Consider the following 25319-nt stretch of genomic DNA (forward strand, 5'->3'; position numbering starts at 1 on the left):
TTACAATGGAGCAAAAATGGCATTTCACGCACCCATGCATACCACATTCAGACAGAACAAACAGAAGTGACAACAAAACAAATTGTTCTGCTACACCACAATTTTCTGCAATTGTTCTTGTGCCTAGCAACCAGCCAGCTCACCACCGCATTAAGTGTCATTTCCCTGGGGGTACAAACTATTTATGTTTGCAATTCTGCTGCACTAGACAAACATGAGCTGAATGGTATGCTGCTTTTTATTTGATGGGAGTACATGTGAGAAAGTTAGTTGTTTCAAGTAGAATCAATCTTCGCACGGATTCTTCTACACAGTCCAAGCCATTTGACCTGACCTGTAATTTATAGAATTCTGAGTTTATAGTATTCCATGGAATCACCACACATAGTAGGTGTTCATCCAGCCTTCTTACTTTGTAACCAGTAAATAGATCAAAACTATGACACAAAACAGTTTTTGATCAAGAGCTTAATAGAATAGAATAGTCTTTATTGTCATTGTATGGGGTGGTACAACGAAATAATAGTCTGGCTTCATGAGACAGTCCTCATTTAACTGAAATTTAAAGTAATGTTATTTTTCAATTAGAGGGAAAAATTATGGAATTGCCTAATGTTGGCAATGGAATCAACAACAAAGTCACAATCAGTTTGTTATTGCGCCTCTGGTTTTTCTGAGTGTCAGAATTCATTAAGGAATGGACTTCACCAATGGAAAAGCAATATCCTGATGCTTTGATGTCTTGTCTTGCTTGGTCTACCCATGTATTTTGCATAACATTTCTAAGCAGGTGACTGGTAATAACCAACATCTTTTTGCCACACTCCATGTTAGAATTCTTTATTGGAGAAATCTGGTGATTGTCATTGTTTCTTATGAGAGTTTGCTTGTTGGGGGCATGTTTTTTCAGTTATGTTCCTCTGCGATCCCCATTTCTCTAAGTGAGGTGGGAAATGACTGACTTATTCACTGGGATTGGGGCAAATACTTGGATAATGACAAGCCTCTTTCTCCCTCACTGGGTGTAGAAAAGGAATGAACCTAACCAATAGTGTCCTATAGTCCAGTTTGTCCTTATCACTGCGGCAAGTGGAAAAGATGTCATTTTTGATGGTATGTACTGACGTGGTGAATGGCTGCCGCTCTCACAACCAGCAGTAGTGGAATTTTCCCTCATCCTTTCATTGGGGGGAAAAAAAAATGATGGCACATCCACACACATCATATGTATATGATTTAGAAAATGGTGAAAAATACAATGTGCATTCTAAAAGTGCAAATTATTTGCAGTTAAGAGTGCTTACAGACCTTTCCTCAGTGTCGTTACAGATCAATTGTTGATTCATGTAGTTCTGCGCTTGAAAAATACATGAACAATCCCAAAAATGTACTTGTGATACTGCATTAATATGTTGGTGATATGAACTACAGAACATGTTTAGATGTGGTTGAAACAGTTTGCTGTATACAGTTCTGAACTCAGTGTAACATTACTTACGCTATGTACAGTGCCAATGTGCATATAGTTTTAAAATCAGTTTAGATGAGAACTTTTTTTAATTATCAAATTGTTTACAGAACTCATATATAATATCTAGATCACTTGCATAAAATCAAGTGTTTAAACTATTAGCCAAAGATTAAATGGTAGACATTTTGATACTCTGTAAGTATATATTTGCTTGTTACCTTTGTAGAAATGAAAGGACTGCCTTCCATTGTGCTCAGTTTTGTTCTGTTTTATGATTGGCATAGTAATAAGATGTGTCCTAGAACGTTCCAAGACTGCACAATCTTACTTGATTTAAAAAAAAAAGTAAAAAGACATTTCAACTTCATGAACAAGAATAGATTTTACTTAGTGGCAAACTGAACCTCAAATAGAACTGTTTTTTGATAAATGTTGCAGCCATTTAAACTGACACTTCTGAACATTCGTCATCTTGCTGTGTGTTCAGCAACATTTCTATCCCTCAAATACACGGAGAAGTGGCGTCTTCAAATCCAGCTCAGTGTGGGCTTTTAAAATGCTTTATTTTCAGCAAGATTGAAACACTGACATTTAAAGACACGAGTGATGTGCTGAAACAGAGAAATTAAACTTTAATAGCCTGATGAGATGAGACAGAATTCATGGAATGTATTCCAAATGATCACCTTCCTGATACTGTTTTGTCTGTTCTGAGTAAAAACCATTTGAGTAATAATTTTCAAAGTCAAATCAGCCTACAGTTGCCAGAGGAAATGTAACCTTCTTAGTGGAGAAAACAGGGTGTGATTTTGGGTTCTGGTGACATGAGTATTTCTTAATAGGAAGAGATAAATTACTGTTGTGCATTTGCCTGCAGGTGTTCTTCTCAGCCTACATCTTCAATAGTAATGTGATGGTCAAAGTTGCTACCCAGCCTGCTGAAAATCCAATAGATGTTTTGTCCAGGAAGCTTCACTTAGGGCCAGGGATGGGCCGTGATGTTCCTCGTCTCTCCTTACCTGGCAAGCTGGTCTTTCCCAGGTAAGACCGCTGTAACAACATGGATGGTAGCAGTGGTGTTTGTGATCATTATGTAATTGTTCAGGGTCTCACACAGTAGTTCTATTGTTCACCTTCTGCTGTTATCTTGAGTTTGATACCTGAGTGCACACTTCCTTACTGAACACTACTCACGCATGTAAGAGCACTCTGTTACGGTTTTTCACAGTTTTTAGAGATGGTAGCAAAGTAACTTATGCGAATAGTCCATCCCCTATTTGTCTCTGACCATTAGTTTGGCAACTTTAAATTCAGTACAGACATATACAGGGTGACCAAAAAACAAAAACAGAACCCATAAAAATTGTAATAAATACTGCAAAGGTCTAGCAAATTTCATGTTCTTTCAAAATTATGCTCCAAATGGTAAGATTTGTTGGAGAAATAGGCCTCTGGGCAGAATGTCTTTTCCTTGGTTGATCAAGACATGTTGAGGAAGAATGTTGCTCCAATCCTCTTCCCCAACATGTCATGGTCATCCAAGACATGCTGTACCTTTGTAGGATTTATTACAATTTTTATGGGTTCTGTTTTTTTTTTGGGGGGGGGGGGGGGGGTGTCACCCTGTAGTAGGGAATGCAATCTCTTTCCATTTTTCATAAAACTGGCAATTTGTTTCATTTACAAAATTACAGTTCATTTCATTGCTGGTAAAGTCTTTAGTTTTGGGGGATTCCATGGTAAATATAGTGACTTTGCTCAGTGAGATCTTACAGATTACATGAAGGTGTAACTGCTGGCACAAGGTTTGAAGTTCATGCTGCATTTGATTGAAATTGGGAACTCAGAATTTCCATCTTACACTTCTTAAAAATACATCTAATAGTGCTTTGATAAAACCTTAGTCTCCAAGTGAACTCATTTAGGCTAGCTTAGTAAAAACGTAACTGGAACTAACGTCATTGACAACTGACACAGGAGACCTGTGTGAGCATTGTCTTATTGGTCTAGCACCTATCCAGCTAAACCTTTGTGTGAAATATATACAGATTTTATCCTGTTTCTTCCCCTTGGGATCTTTGATGGCCAGTGTTTATTAGCTGTGTCTGTCACCATCTGTTTATATTATATATATATATATATATATATATATATATATATATATATATATATATATATATATATATATATATATATATATATATAAATTTGATACCTGGAAAAGATTCAGGGTTAGGTAACAGAAACAAGTGCGTTTTATGATGTTACGGTCCTCTGGTTGCAAGAGTAGATACTGGAGGTAAAGCATGATATACACATGGGACTTGACAGAATCCACATTGTCCACCTCTCATGTATTCTACTGTTTATCCTTATTTTTTTCTACTTTGTTCTTTCGTTGTAGTTCCACTGGCAGCCATTTCTCAATGCTGGGAATAGGAGACATTGTGATGCCGGGACTGCTGTTATGTTTTGTCCTGCGTTACGACAACTACAAGAAACAAGCAACTGGGGAGGTTCCAGGGCCCGGTAACATGTCAGGGCGCATGCAACGCGTTTCCTATTTTCACTGCACTCTCATCGGATACTTTGTGGGTAAGCAGATAATGGACAGGAAGATGGAAAGCTCAAGACTTTTAATAGTTTTATGTGTTTGTGTTTTTGGATGTTTTCCTCAAAATGTGATGCTCTTCAACTTAAGTTTTGAGCTTTGAGTTTTCAGTGTGTTTAGATGGTGGTTGAACCAACGTTAACATGTCAAACTGTCTTCAGGTCTGCTGACCGCCACTGTGGCCTCCAGGATCCACCGTGCGGCTCAGCCCGCTCTGCTCTACCTGGTGCCCTTCACCCTGCTGCCTCTGCTCACTATGGCCTATCTGAAGGTACAATTACAAGGGTCAAAGGCCAGCCAAGGCAGTCTCACACAACATGAGCTACACGGCAAACTTCTCAGTGTCAGTTAAACTCTTGATGTTTAAAAAAATGACAGTGATACTATTCCTGAGGTTATGTTAGGGTTTCAGTGAGTTACTTTTTGTAGTTAGTTTTATAGTTAGAGTAACTCTATAAATATAACTCTATATTTTATAGTGACTAAGATCATAGATTGAAGCGGAAGACACAACCTTCTGGTTATGAGGCAACAACACTGTTTTTACTGCTACTGTTGAAAAAATACATCCTGTGTCACAAGAAAGCAACTCTGATTTCTGACTCAACTCATTTGTGGTGTTAATGTTACACCTTCACAGAGTTAGATTGACCCTGATTTGGTCCACTTTGAGAAACAGCTTCAGTAAGGTTTAACACAATGTTAAAATAATGCATTTAAGAGTTAAAAACAAATTAAATATTTCCCTGAGATTTTAACGCTCTGTTTTTGTGGTGTAGTGTCAGTTAAGGGAAAAACTATGGACTTGTCAGATACAAAATACAAACAATTTACTTTGTCACAAAGTAGAGAAAGATCAATATTGGAAATACATAGATTAGATTTTGTTGGTGCAGTTGGAATTGTTTTTTTTTTTTGTTTGTTTGTTTGTTTGTTTTGTACCTGTGAAACTTAATTAAATAGCATAATTTGACCCTAATTTTTACTGATGATGTACTAAAACCAAATGGCTTTCTTCTACAAAGGCTGCATAAATCATCTTTGTCCATGATGTTTAATTTTGGCTACATCACCCTCTTTGACCTGCTAGGATTAATCAAAATAATCGACCCATCCCACTAAATTGCATCTTGACTGAACTGTGGTAGATAACTAATGAACCAGGTGTCACAGCACTTAGTGATTAGAAAAGCTTTAATATGTTCTAGTACAATGTGGGCGTGTTGTATATGATGCTGTTTAGATCGTTCTAGTTTCTGTTGAGTTATTTTAATTTGATGCCGTTTGTGTTTTGCAGTTTTAGCTTTGAGCATTAACTGAATAAACAACCCATCACCAACATTCTATATAAATTTGCCAGAAAGCATGTTTCTGTAACTCCATGACATTCCGTCAAACTATATTTTTGAAATCTTTATGTTAGACAAATAATGTTATACTTTTCAATATAATTTGCCCATTTTTTTCCTTAAAATGTTGTGCCCCTATGTAATCTTCCAATGAGCCCTACCTAACTATAGCTACCACCCTGGGATGGCCAGCATACATTTTATTGTATACTATGGTACACGGAGGCTGGATTGTAAGTGTTTAGTCCCTTTAAGTGGTACCAAAAACCTGCTTGGCCCATAGACTAATAGTTGGCAACAACTGTTTTCTTTATTTAGATGTAGCGACACACTGAGGACGAAGCACCACTCCCTCAGTTTGTGTTGTAATCTGAACTTTTCTGTTCATTGTTTTCAGAGCTGGAGTAGAACTTCATGCACATTTAGTCCAGGAGGTCTGCCCCGTATGAAAGTATTGCCCCTCCCCTTTGTTTAGAGAAACAGGAGCGATTGCCGATTTTGCACTGTACAGGAAACATAGTGGAGAGTAGCAACTTAACAGAAATTCCTAGAGTTGCAAAGCCTTAAAAGGTTTTTGACCAAGAAACTGGTTGGACTAAAATCATTATAAGTTTGGCTTTTCCCAGATGCAGGTGAAAACGTGTGGTTAGTTACTCCAGAATATGATTCATCCACAGGGAGATTTGCGGCGCATGTGGTCGGAGCCCTTCCATGCCAAGACCAGCAGCTCCCGCTTCCTGGAGGTATGATGCTCCCTGGGGATACACAACCAGCACGGGGAGGACTGCGACTCTTTATCCTCCACTGGAGGGAAGAAGAGAGGGCGCACTCACAGTGAGGCCATGTCGTCATCACTCGTTCATGCTTTCCACCAGTCTTCTGTGAAACCCTCAGAAGGACACCAGTGTGTGGATCACAACGCCCAACATGACTCATCTTTGGTCTTTGTCCACTCAGTCCTGCCTGTTTTTACCTCTGCTCTTCTTTCTTCATTACAGCCTCCCTCTTTTATTTTCCACTCTGATTTTTCTTTCCATTGATCATTCTTCGCACTTCTTCATTCTGTATGTTCATTCATCTTCAGAATCATATGAACGCGAGAGCCAGACCTCCCCTCTTTTAGACTTGTGGTTACATGGCTTGCCCCCCCTTCTGTTTTAAGCATCATCTTGATCATTATTATTATTATGGAACAATCTAAGCCAGCAGCACAGAAAAGGTGGCATGTTGGCGCTTGGGAGCAGTTACACAGTAAGGGAGGTGAGTCTGGTTTTTGAATTTGTCCCTCATCTGAAGCCACAGTGGCTCCTCTTCTGATGCTCGCTGTGAGTCCCACCTCCTCCTGCTCCTCCTCACTGTTCAACTGCTGTCCCCATTCCCCAGTCTCACAGACAAACAATATGTATTTTATTTACAAAGTTTTATTCTTGGCATACACAGAAATGATGCATTATCAATTGTCGAGCTGCCCCCTAGTGTTGATGGGGCGCTTCTATTTGTATATACGTGTACACATGTATTTGGTATCTTCTGTTTGGGAGCATGTCAGACAGGGTGGGAAACTTAGTGCCAGCCACTAGCCAAATTTTTAATAAATTTGTGCTGTTCATAAACAGGGTTGTTGTTGTTTTTTAAGCTAATTGGTTGGTGTGATACTAACATAGTTGATGGGTTAAAAAAAATAAAAACATTTGTGGCTGGTTGGTAGTTTCCTGCTCTAGTGTTTGTGAGCGCGAAATGTGAATGAGTGGATGTTATACTTTGTTTTTATTATTATTATTATTGTTTGAAATGTTGAACATGTGACAATAGTCAGGTTTCCATTGGCCTGGGCGTTTTGGATAAAAACGTCGTAAGCACATGACATATCTAATGGAAATGGTTTGTGTGTAATCTTGTACAAACTTACAGAAAACTATTTTCAACAGGGGTCAATTGTCTCTTCTCCCTTTTATCAAGACAGTTGGAAACGTGAACAGCGTTTTGGTTTTTCAAAAGTAACTGAATGTCGAGTTAATTTTTATGCTTTGTTGCTTTCATCGTGAACCCTCATTAAAAGTGGTGGTTTGGGGGGGTGATTATGAGCTGTATGTTCAAATGTCACTCATCTTGCTTGGTTTTGTAGAGAATTTATGTTGCACACATTTGCCATGCTAAATATACAGTTATTTATGCCGAGGGAAACACTAAAAGCTTCTTATTTTCAGCTTCCACAAGTTGATGAGTAAAATGTCAGAGCTTTATGATAGTCGATTCACTTTGTATATTTGACACGAGACAAATCAATGGAAATGGCACATCTTTCCTTCATCTGAACTTTGTAAATGTCAGTGTTCCACCTCAGTTGATGAAGGCCTGACTATTGTGAGATTCTGAGCTGAAATCGCAGAGATGGTGAGGGGGCAGTGTGTTATGTAGACGTACTATGTTTACTTTCGTACATACTTGTCGAAAAGATAAGACGCATATAACACTGTCTGGATGTACCGATGAGCGTTCGTATGCCTGAACAAATAACCTGCAGAAAGTCTGTTTGGACCTGTAAGTAGGAGAGCAAATCTGTGAGGCCCTCGAGAAATTAAAAATGGATTGTAAATCAGTGGACCCTTAGAAAATGAAGCTAACGTCTAGGGTGTTTTTACTGCCGCCATTTGATACCCAACAGTCTTACTTTACCTTCTGCTTTTTGTGGTGCTTGTCGATTAATAACTAATGTGTACTGGACAATGTGTGAGGGAGCACAAAGCAGGAATTCTGACAGATGTTTGGACAATGCCGTTTGCTGGCTCTTTTTCCCCTCTTTTTACTTTTTTTTTTTATGCTATCTGACCGTGCATGTTAAATGTACAGTGTATCATTTCTCAGACTGTATTAACAGGGCTACTGCAGCTTTAAACCTGCTGGCCTGCACAGAGGCACTGGACCTATGAGCTTACAGGTCAGAAAGACTGTGATTGGTCAGCTCTGACTGATGTCACAAAGGCTGAATATTATGACCTGAATGCTGTCAGGTTTGGATGTCTGGCCTGACTCACTGCAGTTGATTAATCTTGGACATCGTGGAACCACAATCCCAGCCTCACTCCCTTTTCATGGACACAAAAAGAAAAATTATATATATATATATATATATATATATATACACATATATGTGTATATACATATATAAATGATCATGGTGATTTAAAAAAAAAAAAGTATTTTTTTTAATAGAAATTGTATTTCTTTTTATCCTGTTTGTAAAAAAAAAAAAAAAAAAAAGAAATCTTTAGTGCTTTAGTTTTAGGTTTTTGTTTTGTTTGTTTTTTTGTTTTGTTTTTGTTTTTTTGCCCCCCATTTTATATTTTTCTTTCCATCTCCTTTCCCGTCCAGCAGAGGGCGGTAGCTCTGTTGGTGTGTTGACATTTTTGGCTGAATGGATTCTGTATAGCAAACGGTGAATAAATAAATTAAGAAGTGTGTAGTGAACATTGAATCCTGAAGGGCTTGATCTAAAAGACTTATTGTCCTTTTAACCTTCCCGCTGTCCCTGTCCTGGTCCCTTGTTCCTTCCTCGTTCAGGATTCTGCTGTAAATAAACATGACTCTAACTGTAACAGCTGTGTCTACTGTCTTACTGGCTCTGCTCTCAAAGCCCCGATTAAACCATTTCTTGAAGATGTGTGTTGTACTGTAATTATCAGAAAATTTGATAAATTTGACATTAAAATGTAGAGAAACAAAAAAAAACCCTTGATTGTAGTTTTACTTTTTGAAAAACTACAAAGTGTGACATTTAGTGTCCTTTTGTAGGATGCGATCTAGAAAAAAAGTATTCCATCTTGTACCTTTATTTTTATTTATTTTAATGGAGCCACAAAAACAATGCTTTATATACAGTTGTATACAAAAGTTTGGGCACCCCTGATAATTTTCATGATTTTCCTTTATAAATCATTGGTTGTCTGGATCAGAAATTTCAGTTAAATAGATCATATAGAAGACAAACACAATATTTGAGAAGTGAAATGAAGTTTATAATACTTACAGAAAGTGTGCAATAATTACACACACATCTTCAACAGCTTAGTCTAATTAAGAGTCGAGGGGGCTGGAGCCTATCAGCAGTCAAAGAGCGCAAGGCGGGGTACACCAGGGACAGGACGCCAGGCTGTCACAGGGCCACAAACAAACGCATTCACACCCACTCGCAGTGTGCAATAATTAATTAAAATTGGGCAGGTGCATAAATTTGGGCACCCTTGTCATTTTATTAATTTGAATACATTTAGCACTAATTATTGTAACACAAAATTTGTTTGGTAAGTTCATTGACCCTTGATCTCCTTACACAGTTGAATCCAATCATGAGAAAGGGTATTTAAGGTGGACATTTGTGAATGTTTCCCCTTTTTGCATCTCTTCTAATGAGTGGCAACATTGGAGCCTCTAAACACCTCTCAAATGACCTGAAACCAAAGATTAACATCATGGTTTAGGGGAAGGATACAAAAAGCTATCTCAGAAATTTCAGCTGTCAGTTTCCACTGTGAGGAAATGGAAGACCTCAGGCACAGTACTAGTTAAAGCCTGAAGTGGCAGGCCAAGAAAAGTCTCAGATAAGCTGATGCGAAGGATGGTGAGAAGTCAGTCAATCCACAAACCTGCTCCAAAGACTTACATGATCTTGCTGCCGACAGCATCTCTGTGCATTGTTCAGCTATATAGTGCACTTTGCACAAGGAGATGCTGTATGAGAGACTAATGCAGAGGAAGCCTTTTCTGCGTACACGCCACAAACCGAGTCGCTTGAGGTATGCTAAAGCACATTTGGACAAGCCAACTTCATTTTGGAATAAGGTGCTGTGGACTGATGAAACTAAAATTGAGTTATTTGGACATAAGGGGCAGTATATATGGCAGAAAAAGAATCTAGCATTCCAAGAAAAACACTTGCTACCTACAGTAAATTTTGGAGGTGGTTCCACCATGCTGTGGTGCTGTGTGGCCAGTGCAGGTACTGGGAATGTTGTTAAAGTTGAGGGTCACATGGATTCCAGTCAATATCAGCAGATTCAGTGTTCATGAATCAGTGACAAAGTTGCACCGGGGCTGGATCTTTCAACAAGACAATGACCCTAAACACTGCTCAAAATCTACTAAGGCATTCATGCAGAGGAACAAGTACAACGTTCTGGAATGCCATCTCAGTCCCCAGACCTGAATATTAGTGAAAAATTGTGGTGTGATTTTAAGCAGGCTGTCCATGCTCAGAAACCAACAAACCTGACTGAACTGGAGATGTTTTGTAAAGAAGAATGGTCCAAAATACCTTCAACCAGAATCCAGACTCTCATTGGAAGCTACAGGAAGCATGCTGTTATTTCTGCAAAAGGAGGATCTACTAAATATTGGTGTATTTTTTTCTGTTGGGGTGCCAAAATTTATGCACCTGCCTAATTTTGTTTAAATAATTATTGCACACTTTCTGTAAATCCTATAAACTTCATTTCACTTCTCAAATATCATTGTGTTTGTCTGCTATGATATATTTAACTGAAATTGCTGATCCAAGCAACCAATGATTTATAAAGGAAAATCATGGAAATCATCAGGAGTGTCCAAACTTTTACATACCACTGTACAGTTGCATTAAAAACAATAGTCAAACATCACTAACCAAATCAATTACCATTTTTGGTAGAAATTATATTTCTACATGGCAAATAATTCGATAGTAGGTGTAGTAGAGTAATAGAAAACCAACAGTCATAACATGCATGCTGCTGATTCTGTGTAAGTGAATCATTAATTGAAAGTGGTGTTTTCAGGATAACAGGACTGTGAAGTGAGGTCATTCATTCTGTGAAAACATGTGGACCTTATTTAAGGAAGAAGGCAGCAAATGTACATAATGGTTGTTGCACATTTCTCTCTGAAAATCTGAGTACATTGGGTTGTTCCAGACATTGTTCAGAAGAATGGCGTACTTTGATTAAAAAGTTGACTGGAGAGGGGAAAACATATAAAGAACTGTAGAAAATGATAGGCTGCTCAGCTTAAATGATCTCAAATGCTTTAAAATGGCAACCAAAACCAGAAAGACTGACAAAAATGGAAAGCCGCCATTCAAATGGATTGTAGAATAGCCAGTATGGAAAAGACTCAGCCAGTGATCAGCTCCAGGGTGATCAGAGAGGGGCTAAAGTTAAGGGCCTGTGAGTACTGTAGCAGTTAGAATACGCCTATGTGAAGCTGACCTGTAGACAAGAAGCCTCCGCGAAGCCCCACTGATGAAAGAAGAAAAAAAAAAACACGTGCTGAAGAGGTAACAATTTGACAAAGAACACATCAACTGGCATAAAGAGAAATGGCACAACATTGTGGACTGATGAAAGCAAGATTGTTCTTTTTGGGTCTAGGGGCCGTAGACTGTTTGTCAGATGACCCCCAAAAACTGAATTCAAGTCAGTACACAGTGGGGCAAGCATCATGATATGGGGATGATCTCATACTGGTGTCGGGCCTATTTATCATGGAACAGTTTGAATACATAAAAATACCTGCAGAGGTCATGTTGTGTTATGCCAAAGAGGAAATGCCCTTGAAATGGGCGTTTCAACAAAACGATGGCCTCAAACACCAGCAAGTGAGCAGCGTCTTGGTTCCAGACCAACAAGATTAATTTTCTAGAGTGGCCAGCCCAATCCCAGGACCTTAATCCAATAGAAAAGTTGTGGGGTGACATCAAAAATGCTGTTTCTGAGGCAAAACCAATAAATGCAAAGGAATTGTGGAATGTATAGTCCAATCATCCTGGGCTGGAATATCTGTTCACAAGTGCCAGAATGTGGTTGACTCCATGCAACACAGATTTGAAGCAGTTTTCAGAAACAGTGGTTATACAACTAAATAATAGTTCAGTGATTCACAGGAAAGATAAATCTTCAAACATTTTTCAGTTTATACAGTAAATGTTTGAGTTTGTAAAGAAAAATGCAGACACTTTTTTTCAACAGCCTAATATTGTTTATTGTCATCTTCTGTAAAGTAATAACACATTTGATATTTGCCATTTTTCTTCATGTGTTGATTTGGACTAGAATGTACAGTGTTCCCAATGCATTTCTGTGTATGGAAATAAAAACTATTAAGGATTTTGAGCTTTACTCACTTGGGGGAAACTGATTTAATGTATCACTTTTTTGGTTGTAAACCCCTTGCATGATTTGTTAAATCCAGAACACTTTGGACTGTTTGCAGATTCTTTTTGAATAGATAACACCAAACGTGTTGCTTTTATCATTTCAAGTAAACAAAAAATTGTTCTAAGAAAGAATGTTAAACGCACTTCTAATTAGTTAATTTTGACAATACAATGTAACCAATTGCAAAATAGGGCTGTGCAAAATTCAAAAATGAATTGAGAATGACTTGAATTTCAATTGCATTTGAGCTGAGTTTTAAACAGAGCTTGAAAACAGCATGCAGAATTATAATTACTAAGTATATTACAAAATACATTTGTCTAATTTATAGTCAAATTATTTAGTTAACAACACAATGCAAGTGCTGTTTTAGATAATTAAATTTAAGTGAAAGTCTTTGAAACAAAAACAAACTTTTTTAATGCTATATTAGATTTTTAAGCTGCAGGGGTGGTGGCCATGTGGTTAATGCGCTTGGTTTCAGTGCAGAAGGTTCCGGGTTCAAATCCCACCCCTGCCACATTCATCCATGTAATGTGGAGTTGTGTCAGGAAGGGCATCCGGCATAAAACCTGTGCCAATTCAACATGCAGATCCACCTCGGATTTGCTGTGGCGACCCCGAGTGCAAACAAGGGAGCAGTCGAGGGGACTTACTATTAGATTTTTAAGCTGTTTTGTTCAGAAGGAGCGGTACATGGACTTCATTTATAAGTAAAGATAAGACCATAATATTTTTTATTATTATTAAATGTGTAAATCTGCTATGTTATTTGTGGAAGATGTAAGGAAATGTTTTGCATGTGTTTACTTGAAATAATGTCTTGTGAATACATAAAAACAAAAAACAAAAAAGTGTTTTCTCACAAACTACATTACTGATCTTTCTCCAGTAGATGGCGATGCTGCATAAATGACAAAAGTCACTGGGACATAAAAGACCTGCTGGTATCTCTGAGTTTTGTGTTTTGTTTTGTTTTTTTCTTTATAAAACAATATTACAACGTCTTCATGCTATTGATATCAGCTTTTATTCTAACAGCATTACACCCTGTTTACAGCTAAATGTACTAGCATGCTAACAAACAGCAACAATGTTAAGTTTACATTTACAGCCAGTTGGGCTGATAGAAGCTTTTGAATCTTTCAAATAACAAATGAAGAATCATTGTTTGGTCAAGTAAATAATGCATTCATGTCAAAGTAATGTGATTAATTAATTAATTTTGGTAGAGTGCTGGCTAGAAAACGCCTGAGTTCTTGAGCGGAAAATGGCTGCCTCAATGGCAGACCCAAGAGTTAGCGGCATTGTAGGAGAATAGCATTCAAAAATACTACTTTTGCTTTATTTTTGTCATTTGCTTGATTTTACTACTGTAGCGGGATGAAGGTCCCGGGTCCTGATTCAAAAGACGTTCCCGCTAGCTTGGCTAACGGGGGGATTTCCCCTTTGGCTGACCTGGTAGAGGAATGGTCTTTAGTGCGAGCCGTCTGGGTTCGATCCCACCGCCGTCCCGGCCACAAAGGTCCTGCGGTCACAATCTGGCGTCACGAACAGGATGTGGGTAGTCACAGAACATGCTTAAGTGCACCTGTGACTTCGGGACAAAGTCAAAAATGGTGGGGAGATATGTAGCGGGATGAAGGTCCCGGGTCCTGATTCAAAAGATGTTCCCGCTAGCTTGGCTAACGGGGGGATTTCCCCTTTGGCTGACCTGGTAGAGGAATGGTGTTTAGTGCGAGTCGTCTGGGTTCAATCCCACCGCCGTCCCGGCCACAAAGGTACTGCGGTCACACTACTTTTTTTATTTAATTTTATGTGTTAAAAACACAACATTTTGGAATAAACAATCGTGTGGACGTCACGTCATAGTCCAGCAAGCACAGTATCAGTTAACAATGAGAAAACTGAGTTGTCCTACTAAAAAAAGTTTGATTTTTATTTACATATTTGTTCTCTCTACGAAGGGGGTAATGTTTTTGTTCCTTTGGCTGTCGGGAAAAAAAAAGACATCAAGGGGTTACAGTGAAGTTTAATGTAAAAGTAAGCTCTGGATTCACAAAGTGCCAATTAGCATAACCCCAAAGTGAAAAGAGACTGTTGTAATGGGAGTGTCTGTCTTTCTTTTGCAATATCTTTAAAACGCAAGAAGCAATTTCAGTCAAACTTGGTGAAGAAACTGGCCTATTCTGTCAACACAGTTCATGAAATGGTCATTCTAAGGTCAAATCAGGTGTCATCATCTAAAGTACATTAGAGACCATATCTAGAAAACGGATGAGCTGTTGTGCAGTGGGGCTAACAACTTTATCAGACCTCTGATGTCGGTAATGTGAAGTCGAAAAATGTGCTGGGATCACTGCATTTGCCTGGATGCCATGTTCAGTTTGGAAGCCAAAGTATTTTCGGGATGCCGTGTTAAGTCTTGGAGCAGTAGCAGTTTCTAATAGGTTCACTATGATCAAGTTTCCAAATGCATGGTTTCATTTATGACTCATAGTGTTTTATTAATACCTGTATGTCCTTGTCAGGTCAGGTCTATGGACTGCACATGACCTGCGGTCTGTGATTATGTGCTGGTGCTGTGGATTGCTGCATTGACCAGGCTTTGGAATCATTTTGTTACAAATGGCAATCACACAGGCAGACAACCACTCCACCATCACATCTCCACAGTAACCATCTATTTGTCAGGATCTTAGGGAAAAACAGGGATTTTTACCAAAGGTGAATTGAGTGCTCAGATGTTTGCCTACCAATGTTTTAAAATGACAAAGAAATATGTACTATCCAGGCCCCAAGACCCATTGGGCCATTGTCTATCTCCAGATATCATGACAGGAAACAGATGAGTCTACAATTCCCTGTGAACAGGACATCCATCCATCCATCACAGGTTATATCTTAGGCCAAGGCTGGTACCAGTTTACAGCTAGGTTTACTGGGATGTTGCAGATGAAGTGTCTTGTCCAAGGAAACCAACAGCTTGAAGCACACACCTGGAAACAAACCCTAGTCCAATTTCTATCCCACAGAACCACCTGCCCTTACAATAAAGTGACTACATTTAAAAAAAGTTGTCCATTAATTGAAAGGTAGCTGCTGCGTGCCACCCGACTCACTTCCCCTTCAGAGAGGAGCATCTCCCTCTTTCTTCCAAAGATGAGTGGATGTGTCGCACAGAGTTCGGACATGCTCAATAGTCATGTCTCACAGGACCAGGACTCCAGATATGGACTTTCGTGATGCGTGTGTTGTGTGTTGGGGGGGTGTGGCTAGATGTTTTGGTGTTCTTTTCTTTTCTTTGCTCTCCAGGTGGTATGCAAACTAATTTATTGTCTGTGGAGAAGGTGCTGGCAGAAGAGTCCTTCACCCTCATCAACATGATGAGCAGCACCTGTGGATGGTGCTCACATGCAACCTTAAAGACTTTCAGCTGAAGCAGATAATGAGATGGCGTTCTGCATTTAAGTCATGTGTGATTCAAGCAGAATTGCCGGGAACTCGACCTTGTGATGTTCGTTTGTGAGACTCTGAGGACCGCGCCTGGGTTTGACACATCGTGCCTGTGAAGGAGGAAGGGTGAGGGACACATGCTGTCAGCACACATCAGAGGTGATTAATTGTTTGACTAATTGTTAATAGTAACTTGGTATTTTGTTACGCAGTATATTTGAACTTTGATGAGAATTGTGCAGCTCGCTTCTCACTGCCGTGGCATGCGGACTGATGATCCTCCACCTGTTGTGAGAAGCTGCTCATTTACATAAAGCTTAAATACAGACCTGAATGTGTTGCTGATAGTGTGTGCCTTTTGAAGGATATTAGTTGTAGCTGCTGACTTACCTCACCTTTTCTATCCTTCGCAGAGAGTCGGTTTGTCGTGTCCACCTGGGGGGTGTTTGGCGGTAAACGTGGGTCCAGAAGCGCCGGGCTTCGATCCTTTTGGGCGCTGGAGAGCGTGCCATCCTTCACTCCGCCAGACTGACGCAGCTTTTGTTTGTACATGTTGTTATGCACCAAAGGGTGGAAAAATAAATTGTTTTGTTATTGGAACAGCTTTCTGGTTATTTTAGCGCTGGGTTCCGTCAGACGCAGGTCCGCTCCTCAACCCGCGTCGACACATAACAGCGTGTCCCTCGAAAGCCACTCCTTTGATATCTTGGTTGTGTGCTTAGGGTCATTGTTTAGCTTAAAGATGAACCATCACCCCAGTCTGAGGTAAAGAGCACTATGGAGCAGGTGTTCATCCAGGATGTCTCTGTACATTGTTACATTCATCTTTCCCTCAATCCTGACTAGTCTCCTAGTTCTTGCCACTGAAAAACATCTCCACAGGATGATGCTGCCACCACCATGCTTCACTGTAGGGATGGTGCCTGGTTTCCTCCAAACATGATGCCTGGCATTTACGCCAAAGAGTTCAATCTTTGTCTCATCAGATCAGAGAAGAATTTTGTTGCTTGTGGTCTGAGAGTCCTTCAGGTGCCCTTTGGCAAACTCCAACTGGGCTGCCATGTGCCTTTTACAAAGGAGTGGCGTTTGTCTGGACACTCTACTACTATACAGGCCTGATTGGTGAATTGCTGCAGAGATGGTTGTCCTTTTGGAAGGTTCTCTCTTCACAGAGGAATGCTTGAGCTCTGACTGGGTGACCATTGGGTCACCCAGTCAGAGCTCAGTATCTCCCTGACTGAGGCCCTTCTCCTGCGATTGCTCAGTTTAGTTGGGCACCCAGCTCTAGGAAGAGTCCTGGTGGATCCAAACTTCTTCCATTTACAGATGATGGAGGCCACTGTGCTCATTGGGACCTTCAAAGCAGCAGAAATGTTTCTGTACCCTTCCCCAGATTTGTGTCTTGACACAGTCCTGTCTCGAAGGTTTACAGACAATTCCTTTGACTTCATGCTTGGTCTGTTTTCTGACATGCGCTGTCAACTGTGGGACCTTATATGGAGACAGGTGTGTGTATTTCCAAATCATGTCCAATCAACTGAATTTAACCCAGGTGGACTCCATTTAAGCTGTAGAAACATCTCAAGGAGAATCAGTGGAAACAGGATGCACCTGAGCTCAATTTTGAGCTTCATGGCAATGGCTGTGAATACTTATGTACGCGTGACTTCTTACTTTTTTAAATTGTTAACAAATTTGCAAAAATCTCAAACTTTTTTCACATTGTCGTTATGGGATATTGTGTGTAGAATTTTGTGGAGCAAAAAAAGAATTTCATCCATTTTGAAATAAGGCTGTAACATAACAAAATGTGGAAAAAGTGAAGCGTTGTGAATACTTTCCAGATGTAGTATAACTTTTCGTATCATATCATACAAAATGCACTATGAGAATATGTTGCATTGTGACCACTGACAGGTGAAGTGTAATAATGGTGATTATCTCGTTACAGTGGCATTTGTCTCTGGGTGGGATATTTTAGGAAGCAAGTTAACATTTTGTCCTCAATATTGATGTGTTGGAAGCAGGAAAAATGGGGGCACATAAGGATTTGAGTGACTTTGACAAGGCCTACTGGACCAGAGATTCTCCAAAACTGCAGCTTTTGGGGGATGGTCCCACTCTGTAGTGTTTCGTACCAACCAAAAATGGTCCAAGGAAGTACAGTAAAACTCATATATAATGGATTCAGGTGGACCAGCGAATTTTGTTCATTATAATCAAAATCCGTTATATGTATGAAATGGACAAAATCCATTTTTTCTAAGTCCACTGCGGAGTGATACCTTCAAATCCTAAAGCCTGATTTATGCTTCTCAAGCTCTGTAACTCTATGGCCATGCGATGACATCGACATGCACATTACTCTTTTAAAATTTTCTGTCGCTTCTTTATGGAATTTGCTGCAGGAACAGTGGCTTTTTCTATATTAATTTGTCCCTCAAGGAGCTTCACTTCTTTATAGAACCTCCAAACCAACGATATGATACTTACAATTTTCCTCCATGAATTGCGGATCATTTGAGCATCTTTTTCTAACTCCTTGTTGTAAAGTTGGTCATATTTGCAGACTTTTCTGGCAAATGTATTTGATCCATGATCAAAATGTAATCGGGTGCGCGCTGCAAAATGTTTTAAAATATGATGGGAGAGGAAGGAGTGAAACCGGAAAAGTGAGAAATCACAGCCTTTTGCGGCCTCCGTCATTTATCAGGTGCGTCTCAGGCTCCAGAGAGGGTTCGCAGTCAGGTAGAGGGCTGTGATCTAAAGTGGCTGGGTTTGTCACAGGATATGTGTGAAACTTAACACCATATTACAGTGCACGCAACAAGCAGCATTTTGTTAATAATTGCCTTTCCTGAATTATGCCTGGCCTTGTTTAGGTCCTGTGTCTGACAACGGTTTGAAAAAAAATAAACGGCCAGGCTTTTAATCACGGAAATACGGTACCCACTTTCCTCAAATCAGCGAGTGTCAGTGCTGAACTTCATTTCGTACCTCTGTTACTGGGCACATCCAGGCTGCTCTGTCCGTTACATGCGAGGGGTTTTTAATGAAAATGCATTACGATCGGAAAGGGTGTTTTGTCCGATGTGAGCGAAAATCCATTCTACAAAATCCGTTATATACAGTGTTTCTTACATTGAAAACCATACAAAAGCACTGGGACTTTCGCTTTTGTCCAGTGAGTGTGAATGACGATTTATACAGTGGCGGTTTAGGCAAGTTTTACTGTACAACCAGTGAACTGGCGGCAAGGTCACACAAACAGAGTTGTTTAGAGTTTTTCAGTCACTCAGAGTTATGTGCAATATTATCAAACATCTTGTGCAAATGTCTTCCAGGCATTTCATATAAATTTGTTGTACTTATTGTTAAAAAAACACTGTTTACTGTTTTGGTACTCTGGCAAAATAATTTCCTTTGGGATAAATCCAGTTGATCTTATCTTAAGGTCAAGGTGACTAAGGCTCACTGATGCACGTACAAAGCAAAGGTTGGTCCATGTGGTCTGATCCAACAGAAGAGCTGCTGTAGCTCAAATTGCTTAAAAAGATCGTGTTGGTTCTGATGGAAAGGTACTAGAACACACAGGGTCATGGCTGTTCTGGTGTCAAAACGGGGACCTACACAATATTAGGCAGGTGCTCTCACAATGTTGTGGCTGATCGGTGAATACGCTCATACAGGGGGTTCAACTTTGTCCTGCATGTAGTGAGGAACAAGCAGCGCATCACCAGAACAGTGGCTCAACTTCTAATATGAAGTGAGTCAGTTACCTTCTTCATTAGCAAAATGGGACTTAAAGGTTTGTGCTATTTCTATATGATCAGCCATAAAACTGGAGGACTCATGGGGATGTTTAATATGAAGCCCCAACAGTATTTAAGTATAAAAGTTAGGGGGGGGGGACACAATGTGACACCTGTGAGGAGGGTCTGGGACCTTGGCAGAGGAATGTGCTCTTTGCGTGTCCTCTAATTTCCACATGTGCCTCATTTTGAGCTAAAATTTCAACATTTAATGTCATTGATTGCTGACAGACATTCCAAAGAGATGCACACAGACAGACAGAGGCAAAACCACTGACGAGGATGGATGGATGGACAGATGGATGGAGAACAAGGAGCAGGACACTGGGGGTGGGGAAGGTCAGTGAGGTCATGGCAGGCAGGGTCCGCCCCTCTTCACCTATTGGCCAGAGCGGCCAGTGGGTTCTTTGCGGCTTTGAAGTGGACAGAATTCCACCACAGCCATGGGGATTGTAGCATGTCATTTGTAAGAAATTTTGGAGAGATGGTCCTAAAAATGGACAGGTTGGACCACACGTGGAATGCTGCACTTTGTGTTCAGACAGTCCTGTCCTTTTGATCCTAAAATTATAATCAGGCAGGTGATAGGGCAGCCACTAATTAACCAGCTCCTGCTGAAGGAGTCCTGAATGTTGGTGTGAGATCAAAGGTGTTTGAAACGTGCTGTTTGCTAAAGTATGAAAAATAAAATGTCTGTGAAACAAAGAAGAAAAGCAGCATTAATCTGCTTCTCTGCCTGCACTTCTCTGTGATTATAGTTGAATGTGACTGTTGACTGATAGCTGAGAATGTCTCATAATAAAATTTAAAGGCAGCAGCACATGAAATCAGCCAATGCAAATCATTTAAAATGTGCTGCTATTTATTGGTCATGGCCCCAGCTCATGTTAAAGGCAGAGAGGTTCCTTCCCTTTCTTCTCCTCATTTCCAGCAGGCATTCCAGGCTTGTTTAAATAAGGCCTGGGCGCGGGTGGATCCCCCTCTGGCCCTTTGCCCTTTGACCTGTAGTGCATTCCGTATGTAAAGTGAGGAATTCCTCTGATGTTCCGTTAATGGGGTTGAGTTTTCATCCTGTGGACTCCACTCAGAAGAAAAAACAACCTCTGTGAACACTTACAGAGCTGCGAGTTATGGACGGGTTTTTACTGTTTATCGTTTGTGGTTAAAAAATCGATTTATCCCACCAGCAGCTTCAGTAAAGTTCAGCAATGTTCCTGTGAGATTGCAGCTAATTGACTTAACGCCAAGATACACACAGCGGAACTTCCTCCATTTACCGCCACTGCTGGTGAAAGAACACTGCAGCAGTAATATTAATGACATCATCACCGTGCATAATGACAATTACATGACAACAGCACACAACTTAACAAGTGTGAAATCACGAGTTAGTGAATGCAGCCACTGTTGTTTCACGCTCTATACGTTTGATTAAAATAAGATCAAAAACACCTGCGTTTAAAATATATGTATATATATTTAAACGCAGGTGTTTTTGATTATAAGGTAATAGCTGCAGATCATTATTGATTAATCTGTCAATAAAATATCCTCAGTAATAATAAACAGTCCCAGACCCAAAGACAAAACTTTACAACGATATTCATCAGAGAACCAGAGAGAGAGCCAGTTTCTCCCCGTTTACATCCTGTTTAACCACCTTTGCATTAGTTCATGCTTGTTTAAATCATCTTAATCCATATTGTTGTTGGATTATAACCACCTTAAAAACAGATTGTTCATATTTAGCCAGATTAAACCAGTTTTTATTTTCATTTTTTTTTTTTATTTAGAACTCTTTGAAATTATCTTTTAAAAAAAAACAAACAAACAATGGTGAATGTACTTGGTCCAAATCCTGTTTAAACAAGGTTAGGTGAATTAACTTTATAATTGTCCAGGTCTCCATTGTGTAAAAGAGATACTGATCTCAATGGAACTAACCTGGTTAAGTAAAGGTTAAAAAACGGTTTTATATTGTTTCATTGTTGTGTACAACAGGTAGAAACAATTAACATTCAGTTTTAATTGTATTAAATACAGTTTAAACCATTTTGAAAAACAGTTTACACGACTCTTTTCTTGGTCTTCAACTCTTTAAAGATAGATTATTCCTATTTAACCAGATTAACTCAATTTTAAACCAGTTTCTTTCAGATTTTGAGCTGCTACAAACCATTTGAAAAAAATCTAATGTTTGATGCCAAATGGTTAATGTCCTGTTTAAAGAATTCCTAAACTATTTAAAACTACTGTTGTTTGTGTGGAACTATTTAAACAATCCTAAAGTAAACTGTTCCCATTTGGCCACCTTAAACCAGTTTCTGACTGAATTAGAGCCATCACAAAATATCTGAAAACCATCTAATATTTTGTCCAAAGTGGTTCAAGTTATATTTAAAGCATTTTAAACCATTTAAAACTATTGCTGTGTAGAAGTATTTCTAACAACCTCAAACCAAATTATTCCAATTTAATAAGGTTAAATCCTGTTTAAACTATGTTTCTGTTCATTTTGACCTGTTGTAAACCATCTCAAAAACTGAATAATTTTATTTTAGTTGGATTAAATCCTGTTTTAAGCATCTTGAAAACATTTTAAAGTCACACTGTTGCTGGTGTGAAACTGTTTAAAACAATCCTAAACCAGATTATTTGTATTTATCCAAATTAGCTCCAGATTCAAACAATTCCCTAACTGTTTCAAAAACATCTAATATTTGGCCCAAAGTGGTTTATATCCTGCATAAAACATTTCCAAACCATTTAAAGCTATGGTTGTTGGCATGGAACTGTTTGAAACAATCCCAAACCAGATTTGTCCTATTTTATACGAAAAAAAAAAAGGTTAAACCACTTTGCTATTAATTTTGAGTTGTTGCAAACCAACTGGAAAATAGCTAATATTTAATCCAGACTTATTTAAATCCTTCTTAAAGCATGTCATAAACATTTTCAAGCAGACTGTTGTTGACCTGCACCTATATTAAACAACTCTAAACCAGATTATTCCAATTTAGCAAGATCAGATTCGGTTTAAATCACTTTTCTGTTAATTTTCAGATGTTGCAAACCATCTGAAAGACATATAATATTAGGTCCAAATTGATTTAAATACAGTTGAAAGCATTTTTAAAACATTTCAAAGTAGGCTGTGGAACAGTTTAAAACTAATTAGAAATGGTTTATTCCCATTTAGCACAATTAAATCCAGTTAAAAGCAGCTTTCTGCTGATATATATAAGTATTTCCAGCCAGGTGAAAAAACATCTTAATTTTTCCCATTCAAAGCATCACAGCAGTGCTTTAAACCACTTTTACTTAACTTTAAACTATTATGTATATGTATACAACTGTTTAAACCAGTTAAAACTACATTATTCCTATTTGTAAAGATTAACTCTACTGGAAACCAGTTTTCTTTTGAGTTGAAACTATTTTAACCCCACCTGAAAGTTGTAGTTTACCCTGATGTGAAGCATTTCAAAAGCAATTTAAACCAGTTTGTTGTTGGTGTGGAACCTGATTATTCCTATTTGGACTAATTGCACCCAGTTTTCTACTGATTTAGACATGATTAAAGCCAATTCCATGCTTGTTAACATTTTTCAGCAGTTTAAAACAAACCCTGCTAAACGCTGTAAGAACAGCTTGATTTCAAATAAAACAGGGAAAAAAAACAAATTCTTACATTTGATTCTGAGAAGATGAAATAAACTTTCGTTGATGAATATTTTAACCATTGAGTAACCAGAACAGCTGAAAGCTGCTTTGTCTGTTGATTTCATTGATTAACTGAACTAAACATTTTATCACTAAAGGAAAGAAAAGCCTTTTTAAAGTGATTCGCTTGATTTTTCCTTTTACATCAGGGGGCCAAACTGAAATTACCTGGGGGGGGGGAATTTGAATTTTTTTAAAAGATGGGGGAGTTGGTGTTTTTTCTTTTAGTATAACCAGATTGTATTGTGTGATAAAAGGAAATTTCTTCATTCATATAGTGATTTTTAGGTAGCTGATATAACAAACCAGATTATTGTTTGTAGTAGTGAATGTGTTTCTTCTCACCAACACAGCTTGGTGTATTTTAAATGATGATGATACATGAAATTAAAAGGTTAGGGTTTTTTTTTTTTCTTTTCATCCTGTGATTGTCTACAGAGGCTGCACTATTAATCCAGAATTAAAAGGATAACTCATAATTGGTCAACCTTTAAGAACCAACAACTCACAGTTCTACATTTAACACTGAATCTTCAGTGGGGGCGGTTTGAAATTTTCAGGTGGGGCCCCCTGGCTGGTTACATATCCTCCTCTGTGGGTCTTTAATTGATAACTTTGGGTTTCACAGGTAAAAGTGCAGAGTGATGCTTTGGGAGAAGATGTGCAGCTGAGGATGGTACGTGGGCCGAGGTTCCTGCGGTTGTTGTGGGTTTAGGAGCCCTGTGCTCTGGTGGAGCCGCTGTAAAAAGGCCGTGCCACCCACACAGCTGGAATGTCATGCATGCAATCCATAGAGTCTGTTTCAAGAAAGAGGCAGGAGCGGAGGAGGGGAGCACTCTGTAGAGGGGACAGGGTCCACCGAGGTGGGGTCTACTACTTCATTAAAAAAAAAAAATAGTAACCCAAAATCCACTTCCCACCCCCTATACGTACACACTGCCAAAACTCACCCATTAACCTTTTTCCCCCTGATTTTTTTTCTTTTTCCCACTAGAAAATTATTGATGATCATCCATCAGAGCTGTTTGGTCTTCGGCCGCTGAGAGAGGAAGAGAGACGTGAGATGGTGGGATGGGGGTTGGGAGAGGTTAAAGGCCAGAGGAAGAAAGGAGGTACATTTTCAGAGGATGGGAGGCTGGAAAAAAAGAGGGAACAATAACTCCCATGTTTAAAAGGCTTTTCTCAGCCTGAATGACACCTCACACAGGCACCGCTTCAAAGTCATTCAGCAGATTGTTTGCTGTACTTTCCCCTCACACTCATTTAAAGAACAAACATTTCCAAAACAGAAAAAGAGACATGATTTTCTCTAACTTGTTTCCACAAAGCTGCACTTTCAATGTTTAACCAGAGCAAATCTCACAAAACTCAAACTAATTAAATGTGTTCTATTAATGGCGTGAAGCAAAATTTTTTGATTTATTAAAGTTTGAAACATTGCATCCAAAAACAAGTAATTTTATAGAGCAAAGTACAATTGTTTCATGTCAACATATATGTTTACATCTAATGAATTTAAATATTTAATTACATAATCACACATTATTGCACAATGTGTGATTCTATTTGCATGCATCTTTTAAATGATAGTAGCTTTAATTAATACAACAATAAAATATTTTCAATGTGCACCTTTTCATCCTTTAATTGTGAATTATTGTAATAATTGAGTGTTTTAGTTTAGGTTTAAAATCCATAAACACAGCAAAA

General features: G+C 38.9%; 1 protein-coding gene across 1 annotated transcript in view; it reads left to right on the forward strand.

Moving 5' to 3' along the window:
* Positions 1-8041, forward strand: part of sppl3 (signal peptide peptidase 3) — a 72161-nt gene extending 64120 nt beyond the window's left edge. Inside the window, exons 8-11 of the mRNA XM_034191654.1 lie at positions 2349-2512; positions 3876-4066; positions 4244-4353; positions 6109-8041. Coding sequence (XP_034047545.1) covers positions 2349-2512; positions 3876-4066; positions 4244-4353; positions 6109-6180 — 537 coding nt within the window. The 3' untranslated portion in view covers positions 6181-8041. The remainder of the gene's footprint in view (positions 1-2348; positions 2513-3875; positions 4067-4243; positions 4354-6108) is intronic.
* The last annotated feature ends 17278 nt before the right edge of the window (positions 8042-25319 follow it).

Source organism: Thalassophryne amazonica, chromosome 17, assembly GCF_902500255.1.
Source record: "Thalassophryne amazonica chromosome 17, fThaAma1.1, whole genome shotgun sequence".
NCBI classification, from domain to species: domain Eukaryota; kingdom Metazoa; phylum Chordata; class Actinopteri; order Batrachoidiformes; family Batrachoididae; genus Thalassophryne; species Thalassophryne amazonica.